The 19,395-nt window shown below is 36.6% G+C and overlaps 1 protein-coding gene across 3 annotated transcripts in view; it reads left to right on the top strand.

The window, feature by feature from the left end:
- Positions 1 to 19,395, top strand: part of sws (patatin like phospholipase domain containing sws) — a 469,178-nt gene that overhangs the window by 74,804 nt on the left and 374,979 nt on the right. For all 3 annotated transcript variants that reach the window (XM_090369181.1, XM_090369180.1, XM_090369179.1), the window contains exons 4-5: positions 7,271 to 7,350; positions 11,120 to 11,257. In XM_090369181.1, the coding sequence (XP_090225307.1) occupies positions 7,271 to 7,350; positions 11,120 to 11,257 (218 nt within the window). The remainder of the gene's footprint in view (positions 1 to 7,270; positions 7,351 to 11,119; positions 11,258 to 19,395) is intronic.

Raw genomic sequence — 19,395 nt, 5'->3', positions numbered from 1 at the left:
TTTATCCACAGCAGCAATTTGCCTCCAATGTCACACTGCTCCAATTTGTGCAGCAGTCTTCCATGTGCAACAGTATCAAAAGCCTTTCTAAGATCCAAGAATATAATATCAAAGTTATTCCCTGCATCCAGTTCCTTTGTGACTGCATCATAGTATCCAATCAAATTGGTCAGGCAAGACTTCCCCTTAACAAAACCATGCTGTGTCTGAGCTATAACTGAAGTCTTGTCTAAATGATCCTCCAGTGCTTCTTTAACTAGTGCCTCCATTAATTTTCCTGGAACAGAAGTTAAACTCACAGGTCTATAATTACTTGTCAGCCTTTGATCCTCCTTTGTGAATTGGGGTCACATTTGCACATCTCCAGTCTGTGGGTACCTCTCCTGAGTCCAAGGAAGCTCTCATAATTATGGCTAAGGGTTTCCTTACTTCCTCTGCTGCCTCCTTTAATATAACTGGATAGATCCCATCCACCCCAGGTGCCTTTCTTGTGTTTATCTTCAACAATTTCTCCTCCACTTTACTCTCAGTTATTACAAGATTCTCTAGCTTACTGCTAGAGTTGAATACACCTCTGGCTTTTCCCTTGCTAAAAAAACTCCTCATGTGTGAATGTCGATGCAAAATATTCATTTAGTTTGTTAGCTACCTGAGCAGGATCATCAACATTTGACCCATCGATATCAAGTGGTCCAATCTGATTCATCCCCTTCCTTCTGGAGTTTACATAAATAAAGAACTCTTTGCTGTTTTTCTTTGCATCCCTTGCCAAAGATGTCTCGTAATCTGCCTTCGCCTGCCTAACCTCCTTTGTAACTTGGTTACTGATCAACTTGTATCTATCATAGGCTTCTGTGTCATGTGTTAATTTGTATGTATCCCATGCATGTTTCTTCTCTGCCATATGCCTCATCAGTTCATCTGACATCCATTTAGGCCTAAACCTTGAACAATATTTCTTGGTTGGTATGTAAAGCCTAGTAGCTTCCAAGATAAGTTCTTTGAATGCTTCCCATTTTGCGTTTGCTGTTGGTAACATCATCAGTTTGTCCCACTGTATAGAATTTAAATACTGTCTCAGTCCATCGTAGTCGCCTTTATGGAGGCAATAACCCTTCCCTTTACCCCTTATGGTAGTTACCTCTTTGAGTAAATCCCACTTCAGCACACTGTAATCACTGCCACCTAGTGGTTCATTTATATGCAGATTCTTCATGCATGAAGAATCACTGCTGATAATCAAATCAAGAGTATTCCTCCCTCTAGTTGCCTCCCGAACATGCTGATGTAGAAAACAATCATCCAATAAATCCACAAAAGCCTTGCTAGTGTGTGAGTGACCAGCCCCCAAATTCCAGTCAATATCTGGGAAATTAAAATCTCCCATTATAAGACTCTCTGATATACTGGCCCACTCTATTTCCCTGTACAGTTTCTTATTATACTCATTAGAGTCATTAGGCCTATAGCACACTCCTACTCAATTTTGATCTCCCACTGCTTATGTCACATCAAACTGACTCGACACTGCACTGTCCAGCGATGTCCACTGGCTTCACTTCTTTGGATTTTATGTATTTCTTAACTAATAGCATAACCCCTCCTTCCTTCCTATCCAGTCTATCCTTTCTGTAGACGTTGTACTCCCCAAATTCCAGTTCTGCATTCCTTATATCTGTGTGACACCACGTCTCTGATATCCCAACAATATCTGCCTTTGATGTTTTGAGCAATACCTCAAATTCATCAAATTTATTTACTAAACTCCTAGCATTGGTGTACACACAAGTATACACGCACCTATTTCTATTTTTATCTACCCTAACTTGTACTTGTACTGTTTACTTGTACCGCAATGACTCCCAGCAGTCTCTGAAATATCCTGCATCTTGTTTTTCAGGCTTCTGCTCATTCCAATAGAAATTAAACTTCTTGAAATTAAACAAAATCCACAAAAGTGGAGATAGTTTCTGATTAAACAAGCATGAAGATGTTGTTCTTGTGAGCACAAGAATTGGCCATTCACATTTAATGCACATCTTTTTACTGCTAGGAGGAGTATCCCCACATTGCTTGCATTACAGTTTCCCACTTACTGTTAAGCATATTTTTGTTTAGTGTATACTTTACCATTCAGCCAGAATATAATCTTTCAGATCACTGCTTAACTTACACTGACCTTTGAAAATTACTCATATTGGAGATGAGGCCAGTTTATCAGAGTCAACTAATTTTTATTACTAACCTAAAAATGATTAACATATATAATCACTTCTAGATCTATTTTGTTCCATTTGTTGAGTTATGTCCCAACATAATAGGTGCAATTTGGCCATAAGTCTGTGTGCCATGAAATCCCCACCCAGTAACAACTCTAGCTATTTATATAGCTTATATGGAATTTTCTTTATTCTTTTGCTCTAATACATTCAAATTTCAGTGGCATGTGTAGCCACAGACCTCATACATTTGATAGCTCCCACTTATTATGTACTATTTCCTTTAGCTATTCTTATCTGTGCAACATTATTTCAATGAATCTACTAACTTATAATATATATCTATATATATTAAATGAGTAGTATGGTAGGTAATTATTAATATGCTGACATTAATATATACTGAATTTATGGGCTAGTGTAATTGTGGTGGCAATAGGCACACTACATCCATAATGTATTATGTATTGTATTTATAGACAGGGTGTCCCAAAAGTCACTATCTATTAGACTAAATAAGCAGAATTTCAAAAAAAATGTTTTAATGGCAATATGATACATATATTTGTATACGTAATACAGAAAATGAACCAAAAAAAAATCATTAAATATGTACATAACTCAAAACTTTAATTATTACATTCTACATGTGCACCATCTCTACAAATCTCAAACCAGTCAGCTACATTGCAAAACACATTTACAAGCATTTCAGGTGTTATTTTTGAAATTGCCTCCATAATATGATTTCTAAGATCTGGTATATCCTTAATTCTTCTTCTGTAAACATTTAACTTAAGCCCCAGGCAAAGAAATCTAATGGTGTTAAATCAGGAGACTATGCCACCCATGGCTGAAGTCCTCCACACCCAAGCCACCAATTGGGAAAACAATTGTTGAGGTATTCTTGAACAACATTTTGCATAATGGCATGGTGCCCCATCCTGCTGAAATACTACAGTTCCAAAAATACCATCCTGTTGAAGTTGGGGTTCAAGGAATTGTTGGAGCAAGTCAAGATAAATGGTTCCTGTGACTGTAGCCTCTGCAAAGAAAAAGGGCCTGCAGACTTTTGATTTAATCATACCAATCCACACATTAGACAGACAGAGGATGGTAATCAATGGGTGCTGCTCTTCTTGGACTAATATTATTAGTGGAGTCCCACAGGGTTCGGTGTTAGGTCCACTGTTGTTTTGTATATTTATCAATGATATTGATGAAGGTATATCAGGCTTAATGTCGAAGTTTGCAGATGATACAAAAGTGGGTTGTTAATGACAGTAATGGCAGTGTGCTACTGCAACAGGATCTAGATAATTTGGGCAGATGGGCTAAGAAGTGGCAATTGAAGTTGACAAATGCAAAGTACTGCATATGGGTAGAAGTAATCCCAGAGAAACGTACCAACTGTGTGGTACTACACTTAAGGTGGTAGAAAATGGAAAAGACCTGGGAGGAATTGTGCAGTCAGATATGAAGTTTTCTGAGCAATGCAGACAGGCTTCCAGGGCAGGTAGGTCATGGGATTTTGTCAATGATATATAGGAATTTTGCTAGCAGGGAAAAGGAGGTTATTATCCCTCTGTATAAGGCAATGGTCAGGCCACGCCTTGAGTACTGCGTACAGGTCTGGAGGCCTCATTTTAGGAAGGATGTAGATTTACTTGAGTGTGTACAGAGAAGGGCAACAAGATTGGTGAGGGGAATGAAGGGATCCTCTTACCAAGAGAAGCTTAAGTTTTGAAAATTGCAGTGGCTGGAGACTAGGCACCTGCACGGTGATCTGATTGAGGTGTATAAGGCCTTGAATGGGTTGAGCATGCTGAATTCCGATGGGATCCTTCCACTTGTTCAGATTACGAACCTAAGGGGGCATAAATTCAAATTAAGAAAAGACAGATGTAGATTAGATGTGCGGAAATTTGCCTTTAGCCAGCGGGTGGTTAATTGCTGGAACAAACTTCCATCTGTCGTTGTGGAAGTTGATAGGTTGAATAAATTTAAGGAGGAACTGGACAGGCATTTGGGAGGGAATGGTGTGTTTTTTTTTTTTTTTTTTGGCTGATGCTGCATAAGCTCATACATTTGCTTTCTTGCATCAAATGCCACTGCTGCTACTACTATTACTACTACTATTAAAGTGTCATTACACTTTTGGTGAGTCTCTTTCCATTTGATGACTTTGATTGCTTTTTCCTCTGACCAGATGTGACAGTTAAGTTGATTCACCTTGCCACAGGTGTGGAAAGTCGCATCATCACTGAACAGAATGTTGTCTGATAGATTCTCATTTTCAATTTGACCGCAAAGATCGGCACACATTGTTGCTCTTCGTGGATAGTCCTAATGTGAGTTGTGAAAAATTTAAATGTGGTAAGGCTTTTTATGCAGGTTAGAACGTAGATTCTGTGAGCTGTTGTTTTTGGAATGCCCAACATGCGCAATGCATCCCAAATTAATAATTGTTGATCCTCCTCAAAAACATGGTGCACAGATTCAATGCTTGCATGGGGTCTTCCTGGGCATCCAGATCTTATGTCATCATGCACAGATCCAGTTCGCTTAAACTTCACCAGGAGGTCACAAATTGTTTTGTCTGTTAGGACCCGTTTTTTGAAACTTTTTCTTGCAAACTTCTTAATTTCGTTACATGTCATTCCTCTTATCCTACGTGTTATTACATAAATATGTTCTTGCACATTCATCATGAATAGTATGGGTCTGGAAAGAAAAAAATAATAATTAATAAATTATGAAAAGTTGTAGATCTACCTATATTTTGTAGAAAAATATGCATATAATTATGTCCTTTGGACATTTTTATGAAATTCATCTTATTTAGCCAAATAGATATTCGGCTAATAGATATTCTCTTATTATAACCTTCCAAATAGAAGATTATAATAAGAGAATTATATTAAGAGGTATACCTAGATAGATTTATGGAAAAAATATAGGATAATATAATATACAAAAAGATAATATACAAAAGTTATTGTTGTATACCTGCATTGATCATTGTTGATCCTCATTAGGGTGAACAATGATCAATGTACACTATGCAGTATTTTAAATAATCTTTCTTAATTTCTATTATAGTTTGTATAATTGAAAATTATACAACTTCTAACTTATATTATGTTATACCAATTTATATTATTGGCTATCCTACCTCAAAATTGATTTCTCCTTAGTGAATATTGATCATTGCAGAAACAGAGACCCTTATCACTGTTTTTCCTTTCAATTTGGGTAGTTGACCCCAGATGAAGTCACCCAAATTACAGGCATGCAATGATAAGGTTTGTGTATTATCCTTTTGTATACTATCTTTTGTATATTATATTATCCTCTGTATTTTTCCTAAATCTGTCTAGATATATCTCTTAATAATTATGCCTATTATAATTTTTCCCATAATATATAGTGTGCGCGTGTGTGTGACCCCTTAAAATTGTAATTGTCGTTCGAATAATGCTAGTATATGCAATATTTTTTACAGATTCCATCAGACAAGATTGACATTCGTAGGTGATGACGTAATATTGCACCGGCTATATAAGCATGCTCTGCAAGAGTTGCAGTCATTCCTTGCTTGTTTCAGGATGGCGAGTTACGTGCAGTTGACGCCACAAAGAAAGAGTGCTATTGTTGCTTTACATAAGGAAGGATTTTCTTCCCATCATATTTCTTAGTCTTGCAATCAGTCTACAGTGAGTAGATTTCTTTCCAAACTCAAGAACACTGGTTCTGCTGATAGGAAAAAAGGAACAGGATTCAAATGAGTCTCTATGCCAGATTGCTTTTTGAACCGCGTTTTGAATTGCTTATGCCTTAAAAACCATAAAGCTTCTTCATCTGAGCTGAAAAGAGAATGGGAAGAACTTACAGGAGTTGTAGCAAGTGCAGTAACAGTCAGAAGATGCTTCTTCAAAAATGGACTTGTAGCCTGTCATCCTAAGAAGCCCCTCCTCACACAAAAAATGAAAAGGGCCCAATTAATTTGGTGTAAGGAGCATGTCAAATGGACCCCCCAAGCAGTGGAAATCCAGTTATTTTCTCGGATGAGAAGAAATTCAACCTGCATGGCTCTGATGGGAGACAGACGATTCGCTGTAGATGTGGTGAAGACTACCATCCAGACTGTATGGTGTCTACAATGAAATTCCCTACCAGCAAAATGATATGGGGGTACATTTCATATTGCGGAGTAGGTCATTTGCAGTTTATGAAAGGTTCCGTCTGGCTGCCATTGGATACCTGGCTATATTGGAAGACAAATTGATGCCAACCATTAGTCTATTTCAGCCTGCAGAGTAACTGCATCTTTCAGGACGAAAAATGAGCAAAAATTGTAAGTAGGCACTTCTGTAGTTATTTTGGCTTCATTTCTGCATTAGAGGTTTGGCAGTAATGTGTTTACAGTTGTTTGAAGAACGGTCCATTATAACTCTTAGCTGGCCAGGAAACAGCCCAGACCTGATTCCTATAGAGAACTTTTGGCATCGTGTGGAATCTGCAGTTGCCAGAAAGAAACCAAAGATCCTTCGTGAACTTCAGGAAGTTCATATTTCGTGTTTGGAACCACAAACTATCAGTTGATTATCTTCAGAAATTGACCTTGTCATTGCCTTGACGGTGTGGACTGTCATCAGAGCCAGAGGTGATTAAACTAAATATTTGTTTGCACCTGGTGGGTGAACTTTTCATTTTGTTTTTCATTTAAAATGATATCAGAAGCCCTCAATTTGCTTCAGTTTAACATTTCAGCCATAATTGTTGTGTATACCAAAACTGTTGTATAAAGGTTGCAAATGCTCATTTTGAAATATTTTGAGAGCACCTGTCAAATATTACTTAGCTTTGCCTTAACTATTAATAAATATCTTTTGTTTATATTTCTATTTGTGATGCTAGTCATTAATGTAATATACCATCTCAAAAAAGGGTTAGAAATGTGAAATTCCTAGGTGATGCACTTTTTTTTTTTTTTGAACACCTGTGTGTGTATTTTTATTTATTTAAAATTTTTTTTTTTTTTTTTTTAGGTGAGACTGCTCTCAAGTCAAGCAGTAGGCAATAGAACGCGGATTAAAAAGAGACAAATGGTGCTCCGGTTTGCTAAAAGGTAATTTGTGTTTTTGTATTTAATTTTCTGTGAATTTTCATTTAGCTCATCATGAGACTTCAATTACAAACCTTCTTGCAGTTGAAGGGAATGGCTGTTTTATTTGTGGGAGCATATTCTAATGGGTGTGATCAAGCTTATCACAAAGAAATTAGACTTTATTTTTAGTACAATCATCAACTCAACCCTCAAGATTTTTAAAAAATTCAGTTTTAATCTTTAGAGTTAAGTTGTAATTTATCTGAAAGTAATAATAAATAAATACAAAAGTCCAAATGCCTCAATTGTGATCAAACCACAGTCCATAAAATAAGAGGCAAGGGCACAAATACTGCCATCAAGTCTTGCATGGAAAGAATCACTAAATTGCTATGAACTAGACTGAAATTCCTGCTGGAAGAGCAGGAGACACATGGAACAGAAGTAAAGATTAAACAGACCTGTAAATTTGACTTCTGTTCCAAGGGAAATAGTAAAGGAAGTAATTTAGGATCCAATTATATAAGCAGTCAGAGCTTGGATTTGTTAAGGGGCAATGCTACTACTTGCCTCTTGTGATGCCTTAACAAAGGAATTGTATACACAAAATAATTCTTCATTTATTACATTTCAATAAAGCTTTTGATGGTATTCCACATGAAATACTGCCGTTCAAATTTGAGCAGTGTGGCATTGGGGGTAAGCTATGGATAATGAGATGGTGGGGATGACAGATAGTGGTTATTAATGGGCACTGCTTTTCTTATGGTGATGTTATTAGTATAGTTACCCAGGGTTCTATGCTGGGCTCTTATTATTTTCAATATTTATTAACAGTATTGATGAAAGCATGTCAAGTGTAAGGCCTGAGTTTGATGATAATACAAAAGTTTGGTGGGGTGGTTAATGACTAAAATCAGGGTACTACTGCAACAAGGCCTAGAGAAATTAGGCAGATGGGTTGGAACGTGGAAATTTTAGTTTAACATCCAGTTCAATAATAGTGTGGGTAGCAGAGATACCAGAATGACAAAACAATTTGGTAGTATCACACTTAAGATAGTGAAGAACAAAAAAGATCTGAGGATAATTGTACACTCTGGCATGAGGTTCTCTGAGTGGATTTTGATAGACAAGGATTTTGTCAGCAGGGGTGTGGTGGAGATTATCCTATTTTGTAAGGCAATGGTTAGGCAACATCTGGAAGTTTCATTTTAGGAAGGATGTGTAGCTATTAGAATGGGTGCAGAGAAGAGCAACAAGATTAGTCAGGGGCACAAAAGGACACTATTACCAAGAAAGAATTCAGTTTTGAAAATTGCGTCTGTAAACTAGGCACTTGTAAGGAAACCTGATTGAAGTGTTTAAGGTGTTAAATGAATTGAGTAAACTAAATGCTGATGGAATCCTTACTCTTCCTCAGACACACACAAATAATGGAACATAAATGTACAGGCTGGTCTCGATTAATGCGATTAATTTGTCCCGTGAGCACATCACGCAAAACGGAAACGCGTTAATCGAATATAATAATCAATAGGAAAAATTATAATTGGTCCTTGACCTTCTGGAATGTCCATAAAGAATTTTAAAAATACTTTTTAAATAACTTTTTAACTGTATACAATGTAAAAGATAATGAAAATAATTATGTAATTAAATGTTTATTGCATAAAACAGCGGTTCCCAAACTGTGTGTCGCGGAATATTTTAAATTTTCGAGGGAAACACAGCAATACTCGACATCTGTCGGACACCGCACAAACTATTAGCTCGAGGTAGTTTTAACATTTCTTATTAAGTTGTTTGGACTTAACTACTTAATAAACGGAACCGTTAGGTATTTCTTTTGGTCTAGGTGCGCCGTGAAAAAATTACTGAGACACTAAGAGCGCCGTGAACCGAGAAAATTTGGGAACCTCTGACATAAAATGCATAACTAAGAAATGACTGTTGCCAAAATATTTGAACAGTGTTGATTTTCTCTTTTCATCATTCAATTTCCGATAGCTGACAACAATCTTCTCTGGGCCCTGGCTAAATAAATATCGCAGAGAACCTCAAACCTTTTGTTTGAGGTTCTCTGTGATAAGAAAGATGTCATCTAGTTCTTGTATCGTTATCTCCTTCGCGGTAACATTTTCATCTGGCTCATTTAAAAATTTGAATTTTTAAATGCAAGTCTACATTGACTTTATTAGCGGGAGACAAACAAGTAACACGTCTTCTTCCGATGGTTGATGGAACACACTGAGGCGGGCAGCAGGCAAACGTTTGTTTATTATCCATCCGACATGCGGTAATATTACTGCGTGATTCAAATCTTTTTCAACTATCGCATAAAAAAAAAAAAAGATTGCGTTAACTGGAAATTTGCATCTTGTAAAGTGAAAAGTGGTATAATTTTTTTAAATAGCGGTAACTGAAAAACGTGTTAATCGAACTCGCGTTATGCGAGGCCTGGCTGTACATTGAAAAATGATGGTTGCAGGATAGATTAAGGAAGGATAAGAAAAATTATTAGAGGAGATGGATAGATGATGTGAGTAATTTTTTGACTGATGCTGTATAAGCTTGCTTCATTTGCAAATTCTGATGCAAAATTTACACATCTTGTTGCTTCCATTCTTCATTTGCAAATACTGATGCATATTTTCACATCTTGTTTAATTTTAAATGTTGGAATGAACCAAATGGAGTGAGTGAGTGTTTGTGTTAAATTTATCTTTAAAATCAAAAAAAAAACTGCCAGTAAACATCTAATATTAAAATAGTATATGGGGACTCTGCAATGAGCCACACAATTTTTAGCTAGCACTATCATCTCTAAGAGGGTAAGGAGTGTGTTGAAAGTGATCCATGATCTGGATGACCAACAAATGATCTGGATCATTTGTTGAATAACTTTAACAAATGATAATCTTTTCTTAAATGCAAACTTTGATGCAAAATGACTGAAGATTAACTGTTCCTGAAATTGCTGAAGAAACTTCTATTGGATTATGGAATTCCATCCTTATGAAAATTTCAAACGGGCCACATTTTACAAAGTTTGTGCTGTCAGCAGGTCATTTCCAATTGGTTTGAACATGTGAAAAATGGCAAGACATTTTTGAAGCATATCTTAATTGGAGTTGAAATTTGGGTTTATGGGTATAATCCTAAAATCAAAGAGTGGTCGTCACAGTGGAATATGCTTTCTTTCCCTAACCCAAAAAATTTGTGCATGTTCACAGCAAAATTTTTTGACAGTGGGGTTTGTTTACTGTAAATATGCTCCAGAGGGGCATAAAGTTAGAGTTCTATGTTGAAGTTCTGCAATGCCTCTTTGTGTATCTAAGAAAAAGACCAGAAAAATAGAGCTCTAAAGACTGATTTGCTTTTCCATGATAACGAGCTATTGCATTTATCTACTTGTATGGCTAGATTGAAAAAAAAAAAAAAAAAAAAGCTCTGAATGGGCATCAGTTTGATGACATAAAAAAAAGTAGTGATGGCTCAGCTTTCAGCAATTTCAAAATCAGATTTTCAGAGATGCTTTGAAGAGTGAAAAAATCATTGGGTAATAAGTGCACCTCAGAAGGACACTTGTTTGACGGAGATTTAGTTGTCCACCCTGTCAGTAGGGTACTTGTCACTATATCACTGCAGTCGGGATATGCAACTTCAAAATTTGTATTCATATTCTTCATGTTATGTGCAACTTCACATTTTATATAATTTGGAAACTTGCTTATCTTAATAAATCTAATATTTTTTATATGTTTCATTAATTGATACTTTTACTTAGGTTATTACGCCTGAAGAGAGATCAGCCATTAACTTTGCAAGTGAAGGAACCATCTCAAGCATTTTTGGAGGAAGCTATTAGTGATCAAGCTGAACAAAGGCTGCCACCTGAAGTAATGTACATGCTGAAAAGTATAAGGTAATGTATATACATTGGATATTATTACACATATAGAATCTTGAGAAACTAAAGACAAAAATTTCAGTAACAAGTGAAATATTAACTGATTGTGGGAAAGGAAATTGTAATTTGAATAATTAATTGTCTTACTTATTTGTCTTGTATGTCTTGTGGTAATTGTAACTAGAGAAAGTTGTCTTGTTAGTCAAATTTATGGAAGAGAAGGAACTACTTAAATTTTATTCCAACTTATAGCTATCAGTGCAAGAGAATTCAAACTAATCTATAATCATGTTCATAAGTAATAAATTACCTTTTTTTTTTTTTTCCATAAGTGTCTTATATTTCATTATAGCCCTTGTGGGTAGTACAATGGTTATAAATACTGCCCTTCCAACTGTGTGGAAACTATCTGTGTTTCAGTCCCTTCTCAATATGAGGAACTTTTGTGGTCTTTTCTAATGCAGTGCCTTGAGTCCCTTGGATGTCGATTGCCTTTCTCCTCAGAAATTCTGTTTTTTTTTTCATCCCATAAAACAGTCAACTGATGATAGAATAGATAGTTTATGGACACAGTACAACGATGCTTCATGAATGACATTTCATCACCAGTTTTGATAATTCTTTTAAAATAACTTAGTTTGTCCTCCATGACAGTATAGTGGTTTTATCACTTGCCACTTGTTTGGAGTGGTGTGGGTTAACGTCCTGTAGTAGACTGAAAGAATTTCCAAAGGCATCTTCAATCAGAGTTGTAGTCAGCCAGTCTCAGATGGAAGGAGTGTAGTTTTTTCCTGGGAGTTATTCTGGACTTTTGCAGCCCATACAACGGTACAATCAGCCTGTGAACACACTTCACTTGCACAAATATAATACATGCTGAGCCATATGGTGTTAGTTGATGATATGCCTAAAACCAAACAATAACAACAACTTATGGGTATATTTTTTTTTGAAAAATGCATTTTATTCAGGTTTGATTTGCACAATTTTTTACAAAAATTGCATTCTCCTTAAAATGAAAAGTGGCATTATTCCAAATGTTGACACCTTCTTTCACATATTTATTTTGATTATTCGGTTTATTGATATTAAATAAAATTTACACTCCTGGATGGATAATAGGCCAAAAGGTATTATTACAACATTGCAGAGCCGACCGGGCTAGCCGGGTGGGTAAATTGCCTGCCTGGCAACCCAAAGGTCGCGGGTTCGAATCCCGCCTCGGGCTTGGATCAAAGTACTGCAAAAACCTTGGAGGTGCATTATGGCCACAGAAGCCGATGCGCCAACAACTACCAAACAAAAAAAAAAAAAAAAAAAAAAACATTGCAGTATTAAAGTTGTTACATAAGTATACTTTCATTAGCAGTATACAAATGTGAATAAGCTATGAAAATAGAATTAAAGGTTTTATAACGATATTTGATAAGTTTGTGGCCTATTATAGAATGAATGAAAGAGTCTGAAAATAAATCAGCTTTTATTAAACAGTCTTCTCTAACGTTAATTTTTCATGGATATTGTTCCAGTAGTAGGCTTGCCATCTCTAAGTGTAAAATGCTGATGGAGCTTGATATTCAGGTTCCATAGAATAAGTAGAAACCAATGAGAGATAGACATCACTGAGTTTGATACACATCAGGAAGTTGTGCTATTTCAGGAACCTGTGGCTACATATATTATGTACTAATAAGCAACCATTCTAGAAAGCATAGGACTTCAGAATAATATCTAAATTATTATTATTTCTTTTTTTTTTTTTTTGTTAGCAAAATTTTCAAAAGATGATGGAATTTTGAGAATATCAGTTTTGTGGTTTTATTGAATTATTACATTTTCTTACTTCCTTTTCTCTTTACTTTCATTTTATTTTTCATTTACTTTCTTTTCTCTTTACTTTCATTTTATTTTTCATTTACTTTCTTTATCTTAGTTAACTTTCTTTTACTTATTTATTCCTAATAGCAGTCTATTGTGTTCCTCTGCCAATCATGGTCTAAAAATTTTATGGAAATATTTTCTTCTGTTACAAGGTTGGGAAATTCTACAATTTTGTTTTGCTATTCCTACTTGTCGTATATTACCTTTTTTCATATCACTAGCAACTGAGAAAGATAAAATGGCTATATTTAAACATTTTTTTCCATATACAGATAACATATAACATTTGTCTGCAAACAAAATTTTTCATTAACCAATTAAACATCATAACAGCTATCAGTAACTGATAAAATGTATTCTCAACATAAAGTAATCTCCTTGCTGAATCTTCAGTAGCATCAGTTAATATCAGCAAATCTGACAAAATATTCATGCAGTTCAATTGCCTATAATCCATAGCTTTTCTTTCAGCTATTATTCTTATTAATTCTTAAAATATTTGCTGCAAGAATATTTGCTGATGCTATCGAGGCAGTGTTAGGTGGGACAGAAAACTGCTAGCTTGAGGGGATACAAGGACTAATAGATTAACAGTAGCCACTGGCAAAGGTGAAAGTGATTCTTGAACTGCTTCTATTGCAATGAGCAGCAGCCTGGAAAACAAGATGCAGGGTATTTCAGAGATTGCTGGGAGTCATTGCGGTACAAGTGCACACATGGGTTGTGTTAGGGTACCTAAGAATAGGAACAGGTGCATGTATACTTGTGTATACACCAATGCTAGGAGTTTGGTAAATAAATTTGATGAATTGAGGTATTGCTCAAAACATCAAAGGCAGGTATTGTTGGGATATCAGAGACGTGGTGTCACACAGATATAAGGAATGCAGAACTGGGATTTGGGGAGTACAATGTGTACAGAATGGATAGACAGGATAGGAAGGGAGGAGGGGTTATGCTATTAGTTCAGAAACTTCAGATATAACCCAACTTCTAAATTACAGAAAAATCTCCAAACGGATATTTGCCCTCCGCTTGCTTGTGTCAATTGAAATGATAGCGGGTGAAGTCAATACGCCAAATTTTTGGCAGATGTACAATTGGAGGATTCCCCCAAAACTGTTAAGAGCCCTTCCCTCTCTGCAGTCTGTGGCGTGGAGGCTCAGGATAGGGAATAGATTCCTGCCCGTGGAGATGCTCCACAACATCCAGGAGATAGATGTAGACTACAAAAAGTTCATAGAGGACAAATCGTACAGAAGACACATCATCAGGGACCAGCTTTCATCTTCAACCGAGTGACTGTCATCGTCCTTTCATCGCTTTTCATGTGTCTTCATTTCACATGTTAATATTAATTTTATATGTAAAATATGTAAATATACGTTTTATGTCCTAATATATGTTTTAAGTAATTTTTCTTGTATTAGTTATTTCATGTTAAACCCCCAGCATTGTCGCTGTTGTGGGTATTATTGCATCAGGCAATCATGTAACCAACCACTGCCTGCAATAAAGATATTTAAACACATAAAATCCAAAGAAGTGAAGCCAGTTGACATCGCTGGACAGTGCGGTGTCGAGTCAGTTTGGTGTGACATAAGCATTGGGAAATCAAAATTGAGAGTAGGAGTGTTGTTATAGGCCTAATGATTCTGATGAGTATAATAAGAAACTGTACAGGGAAATAGAGTGGACCAGTAAATCTTATAATCGGGGATTTTAATTTCCCAGATATTGACTGGAATTTGTGGGTTGGTCACTCACACACTAGCAAGGCTTTTGTGGATTTATTGGATGATTGTTTTCTACATCAGCATGTTCGGAGGGAGTAATACTCTTGATCTGATTATCAGTAGTGATTCTTCATGCATTAACAATCTGCAGATAAAGGAACCACTAGGTGGCAGTGATCAGTGTGCTGAAGTTGGATTTACTCAAAGAGGTAACTACCATCAGGACTAAAGGGAAGGGTTTTTGCTTTCGTAAAGGTGACTATGGTGGTCTGAGACAGTATTTAAATTCTATACGGTGGGACCAACTGACAGTAAATTCAAAATGGGAAGCATTCAAAGAATTTATCTTGGAAGCTACTAGGCTTTACATACCAACTAAGAAATATTGTTCAAGGTTTAGGCCTAAATGGATGTCAGATGAATTAATGAGACATATGGCAGAGAAGAAAAATGCATGGGATACATATAAATTAATGGGTGACATGGAAGTCTATGATAGATATAAGCTGGTCTGTGACCAATTCACAAAGGTCATTAGGCAGGCAAAGGCAGATTATGAGAAAACCTTGTCAAAGGATGCAAAGAAAAGCAGCAAAGAGTTCTTTACCTATCTTATGAATCTTATCAATCTGATTCATAAGAGTTCTTATGAATCATTGGTCCACTGGATATTGATGATTCAACTGTTGATGATCCTGCTCAGGTGGCTAACAAACTAAATGAGTATTTTGCATCTACATTCACACATGAGGAGTTATTCAAGGAGGGGAATGCCAGAGGTGAGTTAAACTCTGGCAGTGAGCTAGATGATTTTGTAATAACTGAGAGGAAAGTGGAGGAGAAATTGTTGAAGATAAACATATAAAAGGTACCCAAGGTGGATGGGATCTATCCAGTTATATTAAAGGAGGCAGCAAAGGGAGTAAGCAAACCTTTAGCCATAATTATGAGAGCTTCTTTGGACTCAGAGGAGGTACTCATGGACTGGAAATGTGCAAATGTGACCCCAATTCACAAAGTAGGATCAAAGAGAGACACAAGTAATTATAGACCTGTTAGTTTAACTGCTGTTCCTGAAAAATTAATGGAGGCACTGGTTAAAGAAGCACTGCAGGATCATCTAGACAAGACTTCAGTTATAGCTCGGACACAGCATGGTTTTGTTAAGGGAAAATCTTGCCCGACCAATTTGATTGGATGCTATGATGTGGTCACAAAGGAACTAGATGCAGGGAATAACTTTGATGTCATATATTTGGATCTTAGAGAGGCTTTTGATACTGTTGCACATGGTAGACTACTGAACAAATTGGAGCAGTGTGGCAAATTGCTGTTATGGATAAAGGGATGGTTGAGTGGGAGAAGAGAGAGTGGTAATCAATGGGCACTGCTCATTGTGGACTAATGTAATTAGTGGAGTCCCTCAGGGTTCAGTGTTGGGTTCATTGTTGTTTTCTGTATTTATAAATAATATTGATGATGGTATATACAGCTTAATGTCCAAGTTTGCAGACAATATGAAGATTTGCAGGGTTGTTAAGAACACTAATGACAGTAAGCTGCTGCAACAGGATCTAGAAAAGTTGAGCAGATGGGCTGAGAGGTGGCAAATGAATTTTAAAATTTACAAATGTAAATTACTACATATGGGAAGCAGTAACCCCAAAGTAATGTATCAACTCAGTGGTACTTCACTGACAGTAGTTGAGAACGAAAAAGACCTGGGAGTATTTGTGCAGGCAGATATGAAGTTTTCTGAGCAGTGCAGATGGTCTGCAAGAGTGGCTCATGGTGTCACGTCAATGATATACGGGAATTTTTCTAGCAGGGATAAGGAGGTGATTATCCCCTTTTATAAGGCAATGGTCAGGCCACACCTTGAGTACTGTATACAAGTCTAGAAGCCACGTTTTAAGAAGCATGTAGTGCTGTTGGAACGAGTAGAGAAGGGCAACAAGATTAGTGAATGGAACAGAGGGTTGCTCTTACGAAGAAAGGCTTAAGTTTTCCAAATTACAATGTTTGGAGACTAGGCACCTGCGAGGTGATCTGATAGAGGTGTATAAAGCCTTGAATGGTTTGAGCATGCTCAATGCTGATGGGATTCTTCCTCTTGCTCAGAATAATCACTTGAGAGGGCATAAATTCAAATTGAGGAAAGACAGATGTAGGATAGATGTGCGGAAGTTTGCCTTTGGCCAGTGGGTACTTGGTTGGTGGAACAGACTTCCACCCTTTGTTATGGAAGTTGATAGCCTAAATGACAGTCATTTGGAACAAACGGAGGGATGAAATGGCAGCAGTTTTTTTTTTTTTTTTTTGTTGGCTGATGCATAAGCTGCTTTCTTGTATCATATGGCTCTACTAATGCTAATACTAAAATAGAGAACTTGGTTAACTTTGAGAAAAGGTAATGCACTTTTTGTCCGAAATCTAACACTGGTTTATTTTGTTTACACTGATGCTGTTCATTTGCGCTGTTATATAACTGACCAAGAACATTTCATGTTTTAAACATTTTACATTTGATACTTGTAAAAACACACAATGGGCATTGTTGTTGATAAAGCTTTGATATTGGGAGAAATTACTCACAATTGAGAGCAAAATGACTTATCTCTGCTTGCCAGGAATTATCATTTACATCAAGTATGTAAAGCTTTGTTTATATTTGTTACTTTTTTTACAGCCTTTGATTGACTATACAGTGCATCACCTTAAAAAAAGTAACATTTTTAGTATTAGTAATGGCCGCATGGTGCAAGGAAGCCCATGGCTTATGCTGCAGCAGCAAAAAAAAAAAAAAAAAAAATCCGCACAAAACAATGATAAAAACAAAAAATAAATAAAATAAATAACTAAATAATAATAATTAATAAATAAATAAAATAAAAAGGAAATTAAACCTATCATCCTATGCGCTTCCCTTACCCGAAAGTACTATCCAGATGACCTTTGAATTTCCCCAAACTGTCGGACTCTACCACCCATGAAGGCAACTTATTCCAGTAATTTATAACTCGCTGGCTAAAATAAAACTTCCTGCAGTCCAATCTAAACATTTCCCCCCGTAACTTGAATTTATGTCCCCTAGTTCTAGCATCATTTATAATCTTGAAAATTTCGTCCTCATTCATTTTACTGATGCCTCTCAGAGCCTTAAACACCTCAATCAAATCTCCTCTAAGGTGTCTAGTTTCCAAACTCTGCAACCCACATATTCGAAGTTATGTTCATAAGGACTCCGTTTTGCCAATCTCACCAGGCGAGTTACCCGTCTTTGAACCCTTTCAAGAAGCTCGATGTCTTTCTTTAGGTGCAGTCTCCATACTTGAACACAGTATTCCAAGTGTGGTCTGACATAAGCCTTATATAATGGGATTATCACATCCCTATCTCTACTTGCGAAAGTTCTATAGATCATTGATAGGACACCATGGGCCTTCCTTGCAACCTGTTTACAATGCTCAGAGAATTTCATGTCTGACCGTATCGTAACACCCAAGTCCCTTTCCTCCAGTACTGGGTTTAGTTGAACTCCACTAAGTGAATAAGTTATTTTGAGATTACTGTTTCCCAGGTGTAATACCTTACACTTTGTTGGATTAAAGCATAGCTGCCATTTTTCTGACCATTCCTGAAGTCTATCTAGGTCTCTCTGAAGAAGCTCAGCTTGACAGTGATCATTAACTACTCTACCAATTTTAACATCATCTGCAAATTTAGACATCACGCCCTCTATCCCTTCATCAATGTCATTTATGACAATTAAAAACAACAGTGGTCCTAATACTGATCCTTGGGGAACCCCCACTTCTTACATCAACCCATTCTGAGGAATAACCATCTATCACAACCCTTTGCCTCCTGCCCTGAAGTCATCCTTCTATCCATCTAAGGATTTTCCCAGTGATTCCAACCTGTTCCAGCTTATAAAGCAACCGCTCATGTGGGACTGAGTCAAAAGCTTTGCTGAAATCTAAATAAACAATGTCGAAATTATTCCCTAAATCCAGCTCGTGAGTGACCCTTTCGAAATAGCGAACCAGATTTGTTAAACATGATTTTCCCTTTACAAAACCCTCTTTGCTCTGTTTGCTAGCGATTTCTCATAAACTGCCCTTGCCTGTCGAACCTTTTCTGTGGCTCTATTACACATCACCTTGTAGCTGTTATAGGCTTCAGTACTTTTTATTGCTTTGTAACCTTTCCATGCCACCTTTTTCTGCCCAAGTAATGTGGCATCTTCACTATTCATCCAACTTGGAACCCTCCTCGTGGAGTATTTTTTTTTAATGATATATATGCATTCAAGGCATCTGTGATTAATGTTTTAAAAGCGTACCACAGTTCAAATGTATTCATTTTTTGCACGATATCTACCCAGTTAATAGAGGCCATGTAGTACCTTATGGCATCGTAATTTCCTTTTCTGAAATTATCATTCCTTTGCCTTTTACTTCTGCTATCTCTCTCGTCATCATCCACCGTAGAACTCAGTGATCACTTCCTGCTACTGGTTCCTCTACTGTCAGC

This window comes from Mastigoproctus giganteus, chromosome 3 (genome assembly GCF_048544385.1).
Source record: "Mastigoproctus giganteus isolate SK-2022 chromosome 3, ASM4854438v1, whole genome shotgun sequence".
NCBI classification, from domain to species: Eukaryota; Metazoa; Arthropoda; class Arachnida; order Uropygi; family Thelyphonidae; genus Mastigoproctus; species Mastigoproctus giganteus.
The sequence above is the reverse complement of the archived record's forward strand: the minus strand, read 5'-3'. Positions and strand labels throughout refer to the sequence as shown.